The 21,874-nt window shown below is 35.8% G+C and overlaps 1 protein-coding gene across 1 annotated transcript; it reads right to left on the bottom strand.

Moving 5' to 3' along the window:
- Positions 1-981: 981 nt before the first annotated feature.
- On the bottom strand, positions 982-15,712 carry ggt5b (gamma-glutamyltransferase 5b). Its single transcript, XM_042733059.1, has 12 exons — positions 15,494-15,712; positions 11,842-11,969; positions 9,688-9,783; positions 6,878-7,073; positions 5,522-5,673; positions 5,248-5,394; positions 5,022-5,155; positions 4,419-4,600; positions 3,580-3,671; positions 3,384-3,490; positions 2,325-2,435; positions 982-2,111 (listed from the first exon to the last, which is right to left on the bottom strand). Exons 1-12 carry the CDS (start codon positions 15,652-15,654, stop codon positions 1,965-1,967), a joined length of 1,653 nt encoding a protein of 550 aa, XP_042588993.1. The 5' UTR covers positions 15,655-15,712; the 3' UTR covers positions 982-1,964.
- Positions 15,713-21,874: the final 6,162 nt, after the last annotated feature.

Below are 21,874 nucleotides of genomic sequence, written 5' to 3'. Positions count from 1 at the left end.
AATGGAATAGGTTCAGTAAGATGCATTTAGAAACACTGGCCTCAAGTTAATCGCTGTTAGCGCTCATGAAATAGTGCTGGATGATGTTAAGTGCTTCTTTGTACATAATCTGAAAATGGCTATGATGACAGTTTTTGTACATAGCTAAAAGATTTGGCTACAAAAAAGTAACTTGACATTTCCATAATTACTGGCCAGGAAAAAAATAATACAGCTTCTTAAAAAAAACAACAACAACAAGTAGACCGATGCTGGGATGGTGTATTTTTGTAGACCAAAACCTGGAAACAATTTAGCATTTTCATTGTCCTTAAGTCAATGCTCTGTTTAATGGGTTTCTGGTTAAATGCCAGAAATAAGGTCTGTGGTGAACACAAACTCAAGATATTTTCATGTTTTATTCTACGACATAAAATACATCACTTATGCTGCCTTTATCGGAATTATCGTAAATACGAGTTTCCTAATCGGAAATTAGACTCGAACACCTCTCAATTCGTATTTACTACTGGGAAATTCGGAAATAATTTTGATACCAGAGTTTCCGAGTTGGGCGGGCAATACTGGGCAATACTGTTCTCACAACAACTACATCCCTTTGTCTTGTCGCTAAAGTAGTGTATTTACAGGCTAGATATGAACGATCATTTGAAGCATGTTGTATGTTTTACAAGCAGTGAAATAAGCATGTATTTGACCGAAATTCCAGAATTATCAGCAAACTGCACATGTAGCACGTGAAGGCAGCATTAATACAACAAGTGGCTATATGGGACTACAGACATTAAACGTCATCACACCAAACAGGAAATCTTATCTACTCGCTAGTCCACTTTTACAGCCTTGTAGTGTTTTAATCATGCTCTTGCAAAATATTCTAACTCAAACTTTCAGGAAAAATTTAGTTTTTTTCCCCAGAGTTGTCTGAAGCTTAATGACGATGGTGTTGAAGTCATTTGACCTTGGTGTATTGCATTTATAGCATACGTTTAACTATAATAAGGCGTTTTTGCACTTCTTTTTTTTGCTAGAACTATTGGTGGTAGTTCCCATTTTTTGGCATGTTCATACTGCAGGAACTAGGAATGGTTTAAGTTCTAGGAACTCCGTTTGGGGGAATTAATTTAGCTCCTACTTCAGATTAAGATTCCTGGATTTTCATGCTCTTTCAATCGTGTAAATTGTGCATTTACGTTCCATCTCTGCTTTCCGAAAACGGTGTTCTCTGTTCACCGGTTGTTGATGTTTGTAAATGGCATTTAAAAAGCCGCTTCACAGTTGCTGCTACAAGTGGGAATGCAACCAGGAAGACAGCCTGAGAGGGAAATAGTTTTTCTAGGAACGACACCTTATACTTCTGGCGATTGTATTTAGGCTTCAAAATGCATAAAAGTTTTTTTTGTGAAGATGAGCAAAATGTGTAAGAATCATACGCTTTTGTTGGTCACAGAGCTTATTTTTTGCAATCATCCAAAAGCAAGTGGAAACATCCAACTGGGTTTCTGTCGAGGCTTTCTGGGTTGGCCTACAAAAATACATCATCACTGTTGCACTCTATACCATGTACAACACCTTGCCCTGACCTGAGATTTATGGTCAAAAAAAATTTCCTACCAACACAGTTCAGCCTATTAGATAAAATCTACCTTCAATATATAGTTGACTCTTTCCTAAATGAATGCCAGTGTGGTTTTTGAGATGCAAGCCTTCCTCTGTGTGACAACTAGCCCCTGTCTCCCTGACATACAAAATATATTTACATGCACTCAAATGTTACTGTAACAACAAAAGTGGACATGGACGGATAAATGCACACCATTGTGCACAATCACCCCATATTTGAATTTATGGTGTCTACAGGCGTCGCTGAAAGGGAGCGCTGACCCTTTGTGTCCACCCTCACTTCCTCCCAGGCCTGATGAATCACCAGTCTCTAACAGCTGACAGCACAAACAGAGGCAGGGTCAGTATCCCGCTGACCTGCCTTTCTTCCTGGCGTCAGATACGGCACTGATGCACTGTCCTTCTTTCGAGATGCCATTGACCACATTAAAAAAAAACATGCTGTCCTTCACGGTGTGTCCTATCTTTTGCATTGCATCGATAGAAGACTGAGAAGAAGAAAAGAATAAAATGTTACTACTTAAGTCACTTTTGATTACCATTTTTATGATATGAAGATTATAATCAGTGACCGGGGACATTTCAAGAGGAGGTAAAAGCAATTACAATCATTACGGCCACACTATCAACATGGGATTATGGGATTGTGATTCACGGTAACCTCATAATATTAGAGCGGACCTACTTTCCAAAGGACTTACTTTGTCGTATCCATTCTCAAATTGGACATTGTTGTTGGAGTCCACAAATACTATTTTAGCAGCGATAGATTCGTTAAGGTTCATCCCAAACCACAAGTGGTTCATAATGGACTGAAATAGGAAAAGAACAAGGGGATGTTCGTTAAAGAGGGTTTGTCAGGTTATTTTCAGCAGGACATCTCCATACTGAATCTGTGGCATGCTGTCAACTACTGCATACAATAGTTTTTAATTCAGACAGTTTTATATTTAATGTTTCGATACAAATGTTAATACAACAATTAAACTAAATTAGGTTCTTTACCACAGGATATCACTGTACTGCATTTGTGGCATGCTGTCAACTACACCAGACAATCGAGGTGGAGCAAACTATTCGATTTTGCTAAAAGATTAAAAAAAATTTTTAGATTGTAAGACTATGGACTTGCAATAATAATAAAAAAGATATTATATAAAAATCTAAATAATAGTTAAAATCCCAAGAATAGCCTAACATTTAAACTAAATTAGGTTCTTTTCAACAGGATATTTCTATACTGCATCTGTGGGATGCTGTTGACAACCACAGACAATCATTTTAGCACACATATGAAATGTGTTTATAGAATGTAAATGGAGGACTAAGACAATTTTATAGCTCAAGTTAATTTTTTTACTGGAAAATATATGCAAGTGCCTTAACAAAAATATGAATTTAAAGTCAATACTGACTGTATTCTGATGATATTCTGGGAGAAACAGAATTTTCAGGTATATAGAGGTGGAGCAAATAGTTATTATTTTGATAAAGATTACAAAAATGAACATTTTTAGACGTCCAATACAGAGAACATAGACATTAGGTTGGAAAACAAGTAGTTCTATAAATAATTCAATAAACAGTTACTATAATAACTTTAAATGGTTTCTAAATTAGAAGTACTGTATGAAAATTGTTTGTAGGTGCAGTAGATGAAAAATATTTAGTGCTGGTCAACTAAGGCTGTGTACTTCATAAAACAGGCTGAACACTGATAACCTCATATAACTTGTTATTTCAAATGGAGTTTCTCTCACCAGCGCCATGGCAGTGGTTATAAAACTTCCTCCTGATCCACCAATCACTACAGTCTTCTCCTGGGACTGCAGGATGGTAGGAGCCATGGAGGAGGGAGGCTGCTCGCCTGGAGAGAAAAAAACAGACAATATGGTGACAAGAAGTTTCAAGACATGCAAAATGTAAGAAGATATATAATTGGTGAAGGATCTTCACCTGGTGTGACAGAATCTGCTCGGCCGCAGAAGTCAGCCAGCTCGTTGTTGAGGATGATACCCGTTTTAGGAGAGAAAACAGTTGACCCAAACCTGAAGATTTAAAAATATTAGTTTTCATAAATATTAGAGGATTTGTATTTTTATTTATTTTTTTATTTTACAGGATATCTAAAACACAGAGTCTTTACACTAAGTACAAATTTACACTAATTTTGGGCACCAGCACGTGGTTGAGCTAGTCAACACTACAAAAGATGATTATTGAACAATAGCTCCAGTGGCGTCGATGGTTAAGTGTATGCCATTTATTGTCTTTTTGACACGATCCACCCGAGTTTGAATCTGCCTTTTGCTGACCTTTTTTTTCCTCCATTTTTAAATCTCATATTACATCGGAAAGGCATTTATGTTTAATAAAAAATTAAGGAAAATAACGAAAAAGTTGAAAATGAAGTATCGGGCAGAGATAGTGTTGGTGTAGGGATGACTTTATTTTCCCAATAAGGTGGTATCCATTTAATAATTTGAATTAAAATTATAATTTGCCCTCAACATGTTATTATTGCACACCGTTTTATAAATACTACAATACTGAGGTGCAACTTATTGCTGCTACCTGCAATAAGTAGCATAGCAGAAAATCCTGATATTTTAACAGTGTTAATAGATTCTATAGTAATTTGCACTTAGTGTAAATAACATATCAGTAAGAAAATCTTGCTATTTTCACTTAGTGCAAATAGACACTGCTTACTTATATATATTCACACACTATCCCTTTAAATCTTGAAACACAATTAGGATCTCTGCTGGGCATATGCTGTAAATGTGTCTCACATGTGGTTGATGGTGCTGGTGACTGACACAGCACTGCCATCTTCCGCCATCACTGAAACATGTGTGGTGCCAAAGCGGTCGACTGATGGTGTGATGTTGTAGTAAGAGGCGTTGTGCGTGGAGCCGTCAGTGATCAAAGCCCTGATATGCTCAATGAACTTCTCATCTTTGATGTACTCCATCTGCATTCACAGGGCACAAAAAAACATGAATAGATCTAGTATACTTCCCAGACAAATTAATTCAGTTTAGTCTGATCATTATTTGCATTTTTTTTTTTTTTTTGCCAGACGTGGAATTATTAATGATGTTTCTAAACGAAATCAAACCTCTTTGAATGCATGCTTCGTTATCGAAGCCTTTGATTTTATTTCACATTTTAATTGCTTGCATTTGTGTGGCCTTCATGAGAAATAACATCCGGCCTTTCATAGTATTTACTCAACCCTGCACTTGACGTCTAGCGATATTATGCTTACTACTGCCAAAAATAGCAAATATAACAAAATTAAGCACATGAGAAACTCTGCTGTTGTGTAATTTTTAAATGAATGTTCCAGACAGAAAATCAATGCAATATGTTAAATGAAGCTGTATCCATACATTTTTTCTGGAGCCGAAGTTGGGGTCTTTGAGGTTGTGCTTTTGTCCATTCGCAAACTTAACCGCCTCAAGGAACCGATGCAAATTCAAGGTTTTCTGGTCCCCTTGGTTAGAGGCTGGAGAAAGCCTGAATCCTGAGGAAATCAAAGGGAGGTTTAATATTTATAAGTAAGAACTGGTTCAGTATAGCAGGCAAAGTTGATAGTCTTTTGTGATCTACTCCTACCATGCATTAGTTTGAGGATAAAGCTGAGTATCGCTCCTCCTGCCGGTGGAGGAGGGAAGTGCATCTTGTAATCACCAAGTTGGACTGAACAGGCGTTACTGACTCTGACCTGAAAAGTTCTCAGATCATCTAATGATAACACTCCATCTGGAAATACCAAAAGTAAACTGTGTAAACAAGAACACCAGCCAAAAAAACAAAAAACCTTGTATTTCGGAAGCACTACATCTGTTCTGATTACAGTGACTGCTGTTTGTATACAAACAGTTCGTACTTCTCGCTTGTACATCCTGTATTAAGTCATTGGCAATTTTTCCAGTGTAAAAGGCATTGGCTCCTTCTCTGGAGATGGTTTCCATGGTTTCTGCCAGCTGAGGGAACTTGAGGGTGTCCCTTAGAACTGCGTTGTTCTTATAGAACAGTTCACTATACAAAGAAATAATCTTATCAAACCAGACAGAAAGCAACTCAAGTAACATAAGCCAGCCAGGAGAAACAAAATGGGATGAAACTTGCCAAAATCATGTCTGGGTTATATTTCACCCCAAAACAGTAACAATGAAAAAAAAAGAAAAAAAAAAAAAAAAACTTAAACATCATGGTATTTCTTGTAATGCTTATATTACTGAATCAAATGCTGCGATGTCATTGAGATATATATATAATATTTATTTAATATTTATATTGAGCAAAATTAATTAATTAATTTGAGCAAAGAATTAATTTGAGCAAAAACACAGTCCTAAAAAGTCATAGTGTCCAGTACTTTAACATTTTAAAATAACTGCATTATATTTATTCCCGTGAGATAGCAATGATGAATTTTGTGCTGTTTAATATTCTTGTTTATAAACAATCTTTTCCAGAACTATTGGACCACAAAAACGGTCACAGGGGTCAATTTTTGGAAATTGAGATTTATACATCATCTGAATAAATAAGCTTTCCATTGATGTATGGTTTGTTAGGATAGGACAATATTTAGCCGAGATACAAATATTTGAAAATCTGGAATCTGAGGGAAAAAAATCAAAATATTGAGAAAATCACCTTTAGAGTTGTCCAAATGAAGTTCTTAGCAATGCATATTACTGATCAAAAATTATTGTAGGAAATTTACAAAATAAATTCACCCGAACAACATCCTTACTTAAAACACTAAATAAATACAAAGTTAGAAGAGAATTTATTTTAAATAGAAATCTTTAGTAAATGATAATACATATCTTCACTGTAACTTTGATGATTTGAATCCATCCTTGCTAAATAAAAGTATTAACTATTTTCAAAAAACATTATTATATACACACATATTTAGTGAGTTACAGTGTATAATTCAGCAAATTATGTTTTACAATAGACAAAAATGGTATTTAATAGAAAACTGGAGCTGCTTTGATTCCTGCAGCAGAAAGTGTCTTATTACACATCAATGAAAGAGCTCTTATATTTCTTGCCGTTTGCCTGGGGCTAAGTCATAACCTACTTCTTTGACATTGATCGTTAAGAATTCTCGTCAAGGTCCAGCATACTTGTCCCATTAAATAAACTATGACAGTGAGATGTCAGTCATAGCAAATAGTCGTGTACATGATAGTGAGTATGTGTTTGTTTGGAGAAGATACATTACCTGAGTTCAGTGCCATTAATAAGTTTTTTAATTAAACCATGATGCAAGAATTGAGCGAGGTAGGCTGGCATGGGGAAGCCCTCTCGTGCCAGCTTGATGGAGGGCTCGAATAGTTTGGCCCAGGGCAGCTTTCCATACATCTGATGAGCTTTTTCATAGCCGCGGAGTTCTCCTGGTACACCTATCCAGTGACTTCCTGGTAGACACATGGACAAATAAACATACAATAGTTACTGGAGTACAATATTGTTCAAAAGTTCTGACTTGCATCACAGGAATAAAATACATTTAAAATATATTCAAATAGAAAATCTCTTTTAAATTGTAATAATATTACACTATATTACTGTTTTTACAGAATTGTAAAAACAGTTGTATTTGGTCAAATAAATGCATTGACAATAGGTATTGTATGGGTTACAAATTTTGAAAAACTTGATTTTTGAATTTTCTGAAGATCAATTATAGGATGTTGTGCGTGTTGTTTCTCAGGGTGTTGTTAGGCTGTTAGTTATGTGTCAAAGTTTAAGTATGAACAATAAGGAAAGGCAAATTTAAAGTCTTGAGTAATACTGGTCTAAAACAAAACAGAAAAGCCCTTTTAAAGGAACACTGTACACTGCCAAATCAGATTATTTCTTTTTTTAAAAAGCTTTCATTTGTTTTCAGTGGACATTATTGCATTACACAGAACAACACAGTGAGTTTCATTCTTATCCAAGTTACCGGTACATAAACTATTGCTTTTGGGAAAAAAAAAAACTAATCTTTTTCATCTTTTAAGTAAAAATATGACACAAAAGTGGTCATACTGTATTTAGAGATGCATTTGTATGCATGAACAGCGTGTGAACATTTAGGCAACTACACAAAATTTATCAACAGTATAAAATTTAGCTGAGTCTGGCTTTCTGTAGTGGTGCAATGGATCACAAAACTTACGGTTCGGATCATATTATGAATTTGTTTTTTTTTTAAATTATTGAAAACTTACTTTAAAAGGATAGTTCACCCAAAAATGAAAATTTGGTGTTTATCTGCTTACCCCCAGGGCATCCAAGATGTAGGTGACTTTGTACCCTCAGTAGAACACAAACAAAGATTTTTAACTCAAACCGTTGCAGTCTTTCAGTCTTATAATGTAAGTGAATAGAAATCACGGCTTTGAGAGTCAAAAAAATGGACCAGTGACACTCTATCTACAATCTCAATTAGGAGTGTCAATGGTCCATTTGAGAGATAGGTGGCGGTAATGCACTTATAAGTCTGCAATCCGCTGTAAAGCAAGCATGAAGAAGAAGATGCAAATGTGCTCAAGTTGAAAATTATATAAATATTGTTCAGCTTTTTGCAAAGTCCGATCGTTTTGTGTCTTTACACATCGATGCATCATCACAAGTCACAGGGTTTAATTTGGTTTTGTTTGTGTATGTTTTTCTGACTCTCAAAGCGGTGATTCCCATTCACTTACATTATATGACTGACAGACTGCAACGGTTTGAGTTCAAATCTTGGTTTGTGTTCTACTGAAGAAACAAAGTCACCTACTGTACATCTAGAATGCTCTGGGGGTAAGCAGATAAACATCAAATTTGTATTTTTGGGTGAACTATCCCTTTAAATACTTCTATACCACGGCAAAAACTACTATCTTAACTAATAAAGTTAGTAATAAAACAAGAATAATTACACAAATTACAGTACAAGCACAGATGAATACAACAAAACACTGTTACAAATAAAGTCAGTAACAGTAGTATTTAGGTCCAGAAATGTAATAATTAAGTGTAAAATAACACCGGTGCTCACTGCACAAGTTAAATACAGATTAATCTTGGTTAGAGCTGTTGTGTTATTTGATTAGCAGACAGAAACAGGTATTTATTGGCTGCTGTCACTTTAAGACCAAGTGCACGGACCTAATACTGACACACATCCGTTTTTTTTTTTTTTTTTTTTTTCAGCTGTTTACGTTCACTTAAGACATAACCGACTGTGTTTACTGGAATACTTGCCAAAACTGTTTTTTTTTTTTACATAAATTTGTATGTAAAAAGAGGAATCAATTCGCTGTTCACGCGGTGTCTCTCTCTCTCTGCGTGTGTGCGGCAGCGGCTGAGCACACAGAAAACAGTGCACAAGTTAAAATTGCTTGAATGTGTAAACTAGCAAGTCAAAACATGTGCAAATGATAAACTTTAACTCTATGATGGTTAAACAAAACAGTTAATCCACCAATCACATGCATGCCGAACCGTGCAGCCTGATCTGTACGGATCACGGATCATCTACGTTCCATTGCACCCCTAGAATTCTGGGTAAATATATTTGGCAATAGTGAATCAGTCAAAATAACATTTTAACTGTCCAGGAAGTACATTTAAGATTAAGAAACAAGCAAAACAATTCCACTTAAGTACATAATTCCCCTTAAGACAGAATTTCCCATCCTAAGCACAATGTCCCATTGTACTTCTATATTTCCAAACGGCATGTTTATTTTAACCTAAAAAAATGTGTCATTATTTACTCAAGCCACTTATCATTTTCCTTCTTCCGTGAGACACAAAAACGGAATGTCCAGACTTGTTTCTCACACAATGAAATTGAATGGTGATTTACTGTATACAGCTAAACTACAAAAAAAGACAAAAATCACTAGTTTTTAATGGAAGAAAGAAAATAAAAAAAGACAGAAGTTGAATACATGATGTAAATGTTGGGTGAACTTATGGGTGATTTTAACTTCCTGTCTAAATGAGAAGCCAATTAGGGATAATTTACCCTGCTTTCATGTGGAAAAGCTTTACCTGTAGCAAATGGAGAGGTTTTTGGACACTTATTCAGCAGATCCACTTGGACACCTTTTGGGACTGTTTCTCTTGAGCTGATGATTTTCACATTGCCTTGAAAAACAGAGGACTCCATAAATGGTTGGTTTTATGCAGATTTTATTTTTTCAAAAAAGCATTATCTATCCTTGTTATTAACGTCATGTAATATTTTTTGTCTCTTTTAAAAACACTGTTTAGGGGGGTCTTGCTCTTCCAGACTTCCGCTGCTATTACTGGGCGGCCTTAGAATCGTATCAATAATATTAGAACCTTAGAATCGTATCAATAATATTAAATGATAAAAGCAGACAACTTGACTGGCTCAGATTAGAACATGATGAATGTACCCCGTACAATCTCGGTGCTGTGATTCTTTCACCAACAAGCTGTAAAAAAGAAATTTACAGAAGCAGTCCTGTCATTAGCAGTGTTATTCGTATTTGGAAACAAATTAGAATGCATCTTGGGGTAAAGATGTTACCTTTACTAATTCCCATAGCTGACAACCCCTCTTTTATACCTTCCATACTAGATAAAGGTTTACAGCAATGGAGAGATGCAGGAATTCACACAGTAAGCGATCTGTTTCAAGATGGTACCTTTATTTCCTTCGAAAAAATTCAGGAAAAATACAAACTCCATAGAAGTAATTTTTTTAGGTTCTTGCAAGTCAGGAACTATGTACAATCCTATTTAAATAGGTTTGCAACCATTAGCCCTTCATGTCTTGACACCTGCCTCAAGGACTATCTTGGTAAAGGAAAAATGAATTCCTGCATTTATAATACTCTCCAGGCCTGCCAATTACCTACTACATTTTCAATCAAAAGTTTATGGATGGAAGAAATTGGGTCAGAAATTTCCAATGAGTTATGGGCGGATAGCCTGGAAGAGATTAATAGATGTTCTATAAACTCCAGACACCGCCTTATCCAGTTCAAAATCTTGCATAGACTACACTACTCTAAGACAAAATTATCTAGAATATTTCCAGGTGTTTCTCCAAAATGTGATAAATGCAGGACGGCTGATGCGACTCTCCTTCACAGTTATGCATTATGTCCCAGTCTTAAAAGCTTTTGGTGCAAAATTTTTGATGTCATCTCTGAAATTACTATGCAACATATTGAACCCGACAAGTTTTTAATCGTGTTTGGTGTTTCAAGAAATGAGCTTTGATTCTCAACAACAATTTCTTTACTATGGACTTTTAACGGCTAAAAAGCTTATTTTAACATTCTGGAAAAATAAACTGCCACCTCCTTTCCAGCTGTGGCTTGACGAACTCACAAATACACTACATTTGGAGTGTATATGGCTCTGTCTAAGGAATAAGTGACTACAGTTTTTTAAAACTTGGGAACCCTTTATAAGGGATTAAGGGGAAGAAGGCAGAGGAGACTTGAAAGAGAGGGATGTTGACTTAATTTGAGTTGGATCTAAGATCCATTCCATCTCTGGTCTTTAACACCCCCCCCCCCCCCTTTTTTTTTGTACAAAATGTTTTTTCTTTTAGTATTCCACACTATGTGGTGCGTACCAGGCAGACAGAGTGGGTGGGTGGGTTGGTGGAGAGTTGTCTTGTTTGGTTTTAGGACTTCCTGTATAGTATGTTAGAAAATATGTGCATATGTCTGCATGTACAGTGCATACTTAGATTGTATGTGCATGTATAGGATTGTGATGTTTATTGTGTATGCACTGCAGGTGTATGTATAAATATATAGTTAATAACTGCAGAAAGAACTATAACTTGGTTAGATTTTGTTTGTATAAGGAAAATTGGGAGGAATTATCTGTTTTCTATATTTCCTCAATAAAAACAAACAAACAAACAAAAAAAAAAACCACACGGTTAAGGTCAGGTCAGTCCACCTTTCCATAAATTTTCTAGAAAAAAATCAATGAGCTGTACCAATGAAAACTAGATTATACTTGTAGAATTATGAGTCATAGTAAAAATAAAGTAAATGACATGTTCTGAATTGTTCCTATAAAGGGAATAAAGAAATGTTGGTTTAAAATGAGACTTTACGTCACCTCAATCACAAGATCAAAACAAACAACCATAATTTCTGTTTACTTATGTAGTGCTTTTTACGCAACTACAATATATATACATAGTCATACCTGTTTTGTCCATAATGGTAAAGATGGCCCCTCCACCCAAACCCATGCTCTGTGGATTGACCAAACTAGTGCAGAGCAGAGCTGCGATTGCTGCGTCCACCGCTGAGCCCCCCTCAAGCAACATGTCCCTGCAAACAGAGGACATGTCTCATAAATTTAGCATTGGGTTACAACTAGTGCAATATTCGGGATACATAACGTTCAAATGGCTAAATCTGCATACTGCAATAATTAAAATTTTAAGATGTATTTTTAATGAGCATTAATTAAATTCTGTTCAACAAATAGACCTGACAACTTAAGTTTTAGAGCTTTAATGTCAACGTAAAAATACAAACAATATCTTAAGATTAATTGTTATACAAAAAAAAGTGTGAAAATGACGTGACATACAACCAAGTATGGTGACCCATACTAAGAATTTGTGCTCTTCATTTAACCCATCCAAAGTGCACACACACAACAGTGAACACACACCCGGAGCAGTGGGCAGCCATTTATGCTGCGGCGCCCAGGGAGGAGTTTGGGGTTCGGTGCCTTGCTCAAGGGCACCTCAGTTGTGATATTGCCGGCCCGAGACTCAAACCCACAACCTTAGGGTTAGGAGTCAAACTCTCTAAACACTAGGCCACGACTTCCCCACGTCCTTTGAAAAATTTTACATTTCTCAGTCTAAAAATGATCTCTGCATTCAAGTGTTTAAAAAAACAACAACATTAAAAACACAGTGCTTTGGGATATGTGACAAATTCACAAATACATTTGCTACAGATAAATCACTGTTTCTTTACATGTTTGCATCAAAATGAAAAATGAGAATCTTGAGGCAAGTTTGAGCCAGAGGAGAAGTGATATCTGAGAGCTCATTGAACCTTAAGGAGTTCCAGCCTTCACACACACACACACACACACACACACACACACACACACACACAAAATTCTTGCTTTCTAGAAGATCAGTTTTTTTGCACTCTTTTTTTTTTAAACACTATATGGGTGGTTGGGTCTCTGCACGCAGCTCTGATTTTGGGAAATAGGGTAATACACCACAAAGGATGATCTCAAATGTCTGATTTCGCAGGATGTCCTGAACTGATACAAGGAAATGTGAGGTCTTTCAAATGCAGGGATGAAATAAATCAAACATCTGAAACGTAAGAAAAGTTCTTATAGAATACCACAGTCTTTATATCAGTGTTAAGTGATAGGACAATGACCATCAATCACATAATGATGTATCACTCATATTCACGATAATGAATAGTCTTTGAAAGCATATTATCAGATTGTGATGGTATGTGCATTTATGAAGTCAACAATGCTGTTAAAATGACATTTCAGTTATTGTTAAATCTGAAAATTGAGATTAAAGATTAGATCAGTGTTACAGTGTCAATTTTACAATGCATAAGTCAAGAAAGGAAATTCCCACAGGAAAAACATCACAATATTCAATTTTCTGCCCTAGATAGCAAAGAGAACAAATGGAGGGCAAATTCCATTCTTACAAATGCCAGTTATGGTCTGAACAAATGAAGCCTTGTTGTTCCAGAACCTTCAATCTCACTGTTCTTCACTACAAAAACATTACAGTAGTGTTCTTATTTAAGTCTACATTAACAAACTATGCTTCTAACCACAAGATGGTTGAGAGCTGTAGTCCCTACTAGTGTTGGGGGTAATGAATTACAAGTAACGTGAGTTATGTAATCGGATTACTTTTTAAAGTTACTAGTTAAGTAATGCATTGCTTTTTAAATTAGAAAGAGATATCTGAGTTACTTTTTCAAATAAGTAACTCCAGTTACTTTGTTTTCCTATGTATCTCTCCTGTCCCCACGTTGAGAGAAATCGTGAGTAAGTGCAGAGGCATTGTACATGCTGTGTGAACATGATGCTTACTATATTTCTAGACTAAATATGAATACATATTTACTCATCTTACCTGCTTAAAAACAGATTCAGTATTAATAAAAAAAAATAAAAAAACACAAAAACAAACAAAAAAAAACAAACAAACAATAAATAAATAAAAAATAAAAAAAATTTATATATTTAATCCCATCAGCCAATGTCTTTGCTATTGACCTTCGATGTTATAATTCAACTAAACAAAAAAAATACAACACATTTTTGTTACATCTAAATAATTTCTAACTAACATCTCCTAACTCACATCCCTATCATATAATTCTTCACACAATTTGTTTTAGCTGCACCATCTACTATACAGACATGAATTTACATTTCAGTCAGCCTACATTCATTTCACCTTTGGTGTAAAAGCGCTTTTACATTTGTAAAAGAAGTTTATTATATTAAAAACAAACATGCAAGCCAGATTTAAAAAGTAACTCAAAAGTAACAGAACGCATTACTTTCCATAAAAAGTAACTAAGTAACACAATTAGTTTACTTTACTTTTTTAGGGAGTAACACAATATTGTAATGAATTACTTTAAAAGTAACTTTCCCCAACACTGGTCCCAAACTTGTAAGTTTGCGATGCTGTTTGTGAATGTTCATTTGAACTATGCTTTCAGGAAACACTAAATCGTTGAACTACAGTGTCTATAGCCATCCATCCATCTATATATATATATGAATGAGCCCATCCCTGTAGGGGTTGAATACTGATGAACAGCATCATTTTATATGAAGCAGGCAAGTGAGTAACAATCTCTGTTAGATACTGATGTGCCAAACTCTGGGTAACGACAGTGTGTCTGTGGAGATGCAATGTTCTTTACTTCTTTCACATTCAGATGTTGTTTTGTTTGACAAAATGTGCGACGTGTTTCAAGCATCACATGACATTAGTCCAAAAGAGGACAAATACCTTCTCTATCCAGGATATGCCTGGAAGCCTTAACTAACTCCTGTCTACCTCCTGCAGGGTAAATTATGACCCCATGAAACAACCAATTCTTTTAAATGCAGTCATAAAAGACTTAACACATTGAACAAGGAAACACTCTGTATGTTTGGCACAAACTGCAGGAAACGTGGACGGGGGACAAAAAATGTGCCAATCTAAGAGCATGACTTCTACATAGGGGTTTGTAAAACTGGTTGACCCAGTTTTGACTGGCAGGAGGTCTTGGCTGTCACTAATGCCACGGCTCTTGTCAGTTTAATGAGTGCTCAGAACAAAATATCTTGTATATGGATTTGTGCAGCACCACTTGGGTTTAAATGGTTGCATAAAATATTTAACACAAAATGCACAGACTGTCAACAAGATTGTATGTATAAACAATAGTCCGGACAGACCCATTCTTCATTCAACTTTTGGGTTATTTTTTCATGTCATAATTCTAGTTATTCCAAATCTATAAGATTCATCAGTACAAGTGTATCCAAACTCAAGTGTGTCACCATATGTTCAGCGCTGCATTATCTAATCTCTTAAACTGATTATCTCTCTACATTTTTTGCTCGTTGTTAATCATTGTTTGAAATAACTGAAATTGCGTCTTCATATTAAACTCTCTATTTAAAACAAACTGTGCCAACAGCTTATTAAAAACTATTCCTGTAGCCGATTCTGTTGTAGATATGACATTAATTCTCTTAACTTGTACTGCATTGAACTGAAAGTCAGCGTGGCGTCAATCAGATCTTTATTCGCATAACGCGAACGTCTTCTTACCTGCCGATGTCGGAGCACCTGGAAGAGTCCGCAGAAACAGCAGCGTGCGTAAACGCGCATCTCTGTCTGGTGGCTAAAATGATGCAAATGCAAATAATCACAACACAGCACACTAAAGCGAGCAGGCAGAAACAGCAGCGTCTCGACTGAGATTTGGCCATGCTTTGATCAGCGCGCGTTCAGCAGGTAGAATGAGACGCGCGCGCTGCTCACTGACTTTTTGAGTGTTGGGGCGGAGAGGAGGCGCGAGACTGAGTGACTTTAGGACGCACTTAAAACAGAAACAAGATGGTTAACTTCATAAACTTACTTGAGAGAGTACAAGTAGGCTAACTGTTCAGTGAAGTCAGTGTGAACACGAAAATAGAACACGAAATGATATTCGAAGGAATTCATGAAACAATTCAGGAGAGAAGTGAGTTACTGTACTGTGACTTTTATGAAGCCCATCGCCCTTTGATGTTATAAAACGGCGCCTACTGAAATATGATTTTATATGAAGTTATATAAATGTTTAAATGTTTCATTATTCAGGTGAGAAAAAACAGCAATTCATCCGCCAATTAATAGGCTACAGTTCGCTGTTGCCAACGGAAATCGCTAATGTGCAGTGAGGCACGTGCAATATGTTATTTATCGTTATTTACGACTTTCTGCGCGTTTATCAGTTTAGAATTTTTAGTCGGAACAATATGTTTTTATTACAGTAATACCATAGCTACATAAATACAAGTCAAATTTTAGAAGAAACAGCAGTACAGAAGACTGGAGTTGGCATCTAAAAATTTAATTTCACGAGTTTGTGTGCCCATATAATCTATGCATTAGTGGTAAACAGATTTGGCTTGATGTCTGCAATGGAGGGCTCACTATTCTCGAGCTCCGATAGCCTCCTATAGATAGAAAGATAGATAAATAAAAATGCATAAAAAGGAGGAGATGGGGAGGAGGAGAGCAGATTAATTGGAAGATTACACCTTAATGATGGATGCGCACCTTTTCACGTCACAAAACTTTAACTGATGGACTGGAGTGGTGTGGATTACTTGTGGATTAATGTGATCCATTCGAGAGCAAGTTATGTGATGCTAAATTTCTCCAAATCTGTTCAGATGAAGAATCTGTATCCCGGATGGCCTGAGGGTGAGTACATTTTCAGCTGATTTTCATTGTGTAAACTATTCTTGTAAAAATTAATTGGAAGATTAGATGGACATACTACTCCCGTCTTGTTTGTTGTTTTCAGCTTTTGATTTTAGTCTGTACCAGCCAACCAACTTTAGTATAGTCTTACTAAACTATGAAGAAATAAAATAATAATAAAAAAAAAACAAAACAAAACAATAAAAACAAAAACATAAACCAAAACAAGACTATGAAAACCAGAAACCAAAACAAGACTATGAAAACTAGAAACCAAAACAAGACTATGAAAATAAACACAGAATGGCTTGATAATGCAGCTATCGCTAGGAGAGGGATATGTGCAGAACAATACTCGGAAGTGTGTGAGTGGAAGTCCAATGCTTATAAAGTGTGTCTGATGATTGTGCTGTGTGTGTGTGATTGGTCTCAGGTGCATGGTGTGATTGTTATCAGGATAATGTGATTGGTGCAATGGAGCATGGGAAATGTAGTCCAGGGTGTACTTTGTAGTGTTAGAGTCTGTGTTGTGGATGAAAACCTCTGGTGGTGAATTAACGGAAGTTTTAGTAACCGGATCATGACACAAGGAAGTTAGTTTATATTTGCACCTAACTGGGTTATCAAAGTTTTATTCCAGTAGAGATATTTAACAAAGAATGAAAAGTAACAGAACTTTGCTACCTCAAAATTTAAAGAAGTAAACTAATAGCCTATACATATGAGAAAGTTACATGATAAACTATCCTTATTATCTCAGTTATGGAAGTGTGATTCCTGTGATTAATCTTGTATTCATCTCTTCTAGAATTTCATCTCAACGATTTCTCATACTGCACTAATATTTGGCAAGAAGAATCTGTGATCTCACTTCAGTCAACTCATCACCATCTGCTTGTCATCTGTCATGAATGATGACAACCATAACATTAAAAAATTGTTAGGTGAGTTTGATCACATTAGGAAAAATAAAATATTGGCAAGAGACAATATCACATTCCACCAGGGCCTTTGAAACTTTTCTTTTTTTAACCTGGATAAATTCACTGAAATTGATAGAGAATGCACACTGAATGAACAGAGAGAGGTTTTTGTTTCTTGTTTGTTATGTTGTCACAGCTGGCTCTTCTTCAAAGTAACTGCACAGTACACAGTACACAGCTGCATTCCTTTCACTTCCTTGGAAGTTTGGTAGGTCAGAAGCATCACATAAGCACTGATTAAATGTGTCTTTACTTCCATTCTCAAGAAACTATAATTAGCTTGAGCTTTTACATTTTGTGAACTTCTTTCTTACCATACAGAGGAAAACAAGATATTTCCCAAAGCAAAATTTTTCCTCATCCATGTATAGGCTTACCTGAAGAAACAAATAAGGTACAGACAGTTTTCTTTGTAACTGATTGGATAAGTTTCAGTAAAAATTATTTGCATAATATTGAGTTCATTAAAGAACTCTATTCTTAAATTTTTAAAGGAATAGTTCACCCAAAATTTAAATTTGCTGAAAATGTATACTCACCCTCAGGCTATCCAAGATGTAAATGAGCTCTATTTCTATTTCTAAAGCAATGTTGTGGATAGAAGACTTGTACTTTAGATGGAAACAATGATTTGAAGTTAAAAACACCTTAATGATGGATGCACATCTTTTCACATCGCAAATCTTTAACTGATGGACTTGAGTGGTGTGGATTACTTGTGGATTAATGTGATGTTTTATCAGCTGTTTGGACTCTCGTTCTGACGGCACCCATTCTCTGCAGAGGATCCATTCGAGAGCAAGTCATGTGATGCTAAATTTCTACAAATCTGTTCAGATGAAGAACTCATCTGTATCCCCGATGGCCTGAGGGTGAGTACATATTCAGCTGATTTTCATTGTGTAAACTATTCTTGTAAAAATAAAGGTTTTAATTAGAAACAGTAAGGTTGATTAATGTAGAGTACTCATTTTCTAGTTCTTTAGAAAAGCATCGAAGTTCAGGTGCTTTAGAAATACTTAGAAATGAAAACACTGATCAACAGAATATTTCATTTGAACTTTCCTACATTCCAGAAACATTTAGCAACTCAAGAACCCTATACAGTCAAAAATAGTTCTAGATAACAAGAACCTTTATTTTGAGATTCATTTTTCACAGTAGTTATAGGTTTCTTAAGTTGGTTATCAGAAGACATAAAAGTTCAGAGTTAAAGTTTAAAGTGTTCAGAGCAGAGTATTGGTTTCTACACACTAAAAAAAAAAAACCAAAAAGAATTATACCAAAAGAACACATTATACGCATTAGACTATAAAGGCTATATTTTTGCTTCTAACTGGAGCCTTTTAAATATGTAAAAGTTGATTGAAAACAACTGTGTGCTGTTATATGAACAACGAAAGTGAAGTATTTGTTTTGTCATTGGACTGAAAGCAATTGTTTTGATGTCCACCACTCCATGAAAAAAAAAACACATCATATACAAACAAAAAAACACAAGGAAATTTGATACAAAAATAAAAGCGGAAGGTACTAGAACGATCTGGGTTTGGATATGTGACAAATGGTTTAGATAGATAATCTATTCGGTTGGCACTGTTAATAAGGTACAGTGAGCAGGTCATTATATGTAATATTCAATATTTAAAACAAAACCTTGTCTTTTAACAGTATATATGAGGAAATGTTTCTTGGGTAATCCATCATTGTGCTAGAAAAAACTAGTCCTAAAAGAAATTAGATTTTACCGAATTAGTAGTTGTGCACATAGCACCTGGAAAGCCCCAAAGTGTGTTTTGTAAACTGTAAGCATGATTAGAATGATAAATATGAGGGTTGATCTGGTAATGAGCGATTTTCTGTATAGCGAGTTTAAAGATGAAGATAAGAGATATGATGACTGAAAAAGACACTTTCAAGTGAAACTAAAGCATCTGCTGCCAAAGCAAAGAGTTGGCTAGATAAACATATTTAAGATGAAAAGGTGATTTAAACTCAGCTAAACCTCATTTGAACACCAGATGCCGAATTAAGCTCTCCAAACACTCTGGTAACAGTAACCACATTGGCAGACACAACTTTCAGACTGACACCTTTTTGTGTAGCAGAAATGCATCGTCATTTATTTACCATTTTGTATTTCCAAACCCATATGACTTTATTTCTTCTGTGGAACATGAACGTTTTTTGGTGAATGGTGTTGCAAAATATCTTCTTTTGTCTTTCGCAGATGAAAGAAAGCATACAAGTTTGTAACAACATGAGGGTGAGTAAATGACAGATTTTTATTTATTTTTTAAGTGAACTGTCTCTTTAAGCAGTATCACACTAGTATAAGAGTGCTGCTGTTGTACTGAAAATCATGTGATTCAGTCCACTCAGAACTTTGAGATTGCTCAGCACTTGGAGGACTTTTTATCAGGCTTATGTTGATCTGAGAGTGAAAAGCTTAGTTTGCACAGTCAAGAGCAACAGCCAACATCCAGACTTTTTTCATTTTTTAGTAATGATAAACTCTTCAACACAAGCCCTGACAAATCAAATGTCAAAGCAAAACAAAGAATGAAAGAAGACTGCAGGCGTAGGATTTCAACACTGTACACCTCATCTGCAGCTGCAGATAACCTCCTAAGCGCGGATAAAGAAGCTTAAATCCAGGGAGCTTATGAAGCTAGTTGAGAAATAAATATATGTTGAAAAGCAGAGTCTCACATACAGTATGAACACCATGAGAGCGTTCCTCTTGTGGACAGAAGAGGGCAGTAGGAAACTGGTAGTTTCTCATTGACAAATATAATACATGTAATCTGTTATGTCATTTATGACTTACTATAGGACTTTTTGGGTCACATTGGCTTCTTGTATGGGCAAAAATTGCAATAGAAGTCGATGGAGACTGAAAAGGTTCAGTTATCAACATTTTTCAAAATATCAGCAAAAGAAAGAATTGCATGTCACAAAACAGAAGGACACCACAATACAGATAACCGGTAAGAGATCTGGTGTTTATTAAACAAAAGGAATCAGGTGCAGAGAAGTGGAGAGTCAGAGGGTGAGCATCAACTTTACTGGAGATAATGTCCACTTAGCTTGGTGAGCTAACCAGCTCTTTACTTCTTTCCACAGGTGTCCTGGTACTAGTTTGGCAGCAGACGAAAGAGGTCGGGATCAGCAGGCAAGTATTCCACAGAAGGTGAGTCAGGTAAGTCTACAGGAGTGACTTTACATCAGCGTTTCTCAATTCTAGTTCTCGCGCCCCCTGCTCTGCACCTTTTGTATATTTCTCTTATGGCTTCAGACGTTTGTTCTATTCGAACGTAAGTGCCCTGCGAAGTGGACATCACAGGATATTCCGGAGAGAATCGTCACTACCTGCGTCATTGAACTTACGATATAAACACAAAAGAACCACTAGATTTAAATCAGCACTGCCAGCAAAGGATCGAACGCAACTGTTTTGAACAAGTGCACCTTTTTTTAACAACCAAAAAGTCATTCAACGCAACGTTATGAAGCGACGAGAATACTTTTTGTACACGAAGAAAACAAAAATAATGACTTTATTCAACAATTCCTCTCCTCTGTCTCTAACAAAAAAAGCTTTCACGGGTTTGCAACGATAAGGGGGTAAGTGATTAATGACAAAATTTTCATTTTGGGGTGGAGTATCCCTTTAAGTAAACATGGAACTTTTTTTTCTTAAACATTTTAGTTGCATGTTCTTCTAACCTTTTTTTAAAAAAAGGTTATTACTTGTTTTAGAATGTTCAGAAAAATAGAAATATTCCCATAATGTTTGCAAAATTTTAAAAATATGTTAATGTTAATATATATTAACATTAACATATTTTTAAGTTTTTAGGTTGTTTCCAGCCTTAAATCATAAGAGACATTTTGCCTGTTTTATGGTCCTGCTGAAATTCGAAATCTAGCTTTTATATTCATCAGTTTGACATAATTTATGTTGTGTATAGGCGCATTTGTACAGAACCTAATGAAACGAGGGTGCATTAGCAGTTCAGCAGTGTCGGGTATCACGTTCACATCATTTGCTCTTATGGTTAAACCATGAGGGGATTTGTCCCTAATTGCTTTAGTGCAAACCGATGCCTGCAACAGCACCCTGATATGGGCCACTGATGAAAATCTGATATCTCTTTCCTGTCTGGTTCTCCTTCAGACTCACACACAGGTCATGCCATATGTACCACATGTGCTGTTTAAAAAGCAACATGGCCTAGTTTGTCCTCTCTGT

The sequence above is a fragment of the Cyprinus carpio genome, chromosome B10 (assembly GCF_018340385.1).
Source record: "Cyprinus carpio isolate SPL01 chromosome B10, ASM1834038v1, whole genome shotgun sequence".
NCBI classification, from domain to species: Eukaryota; Metazoa; Chordata; class Actinopteri; order Cypriniformes; family Cyprinidae; genus Cyprinus; species Cyprinus carpio.
This window is presented reverse-complemented; position numbering and strand designations above follow the sequence as displayed.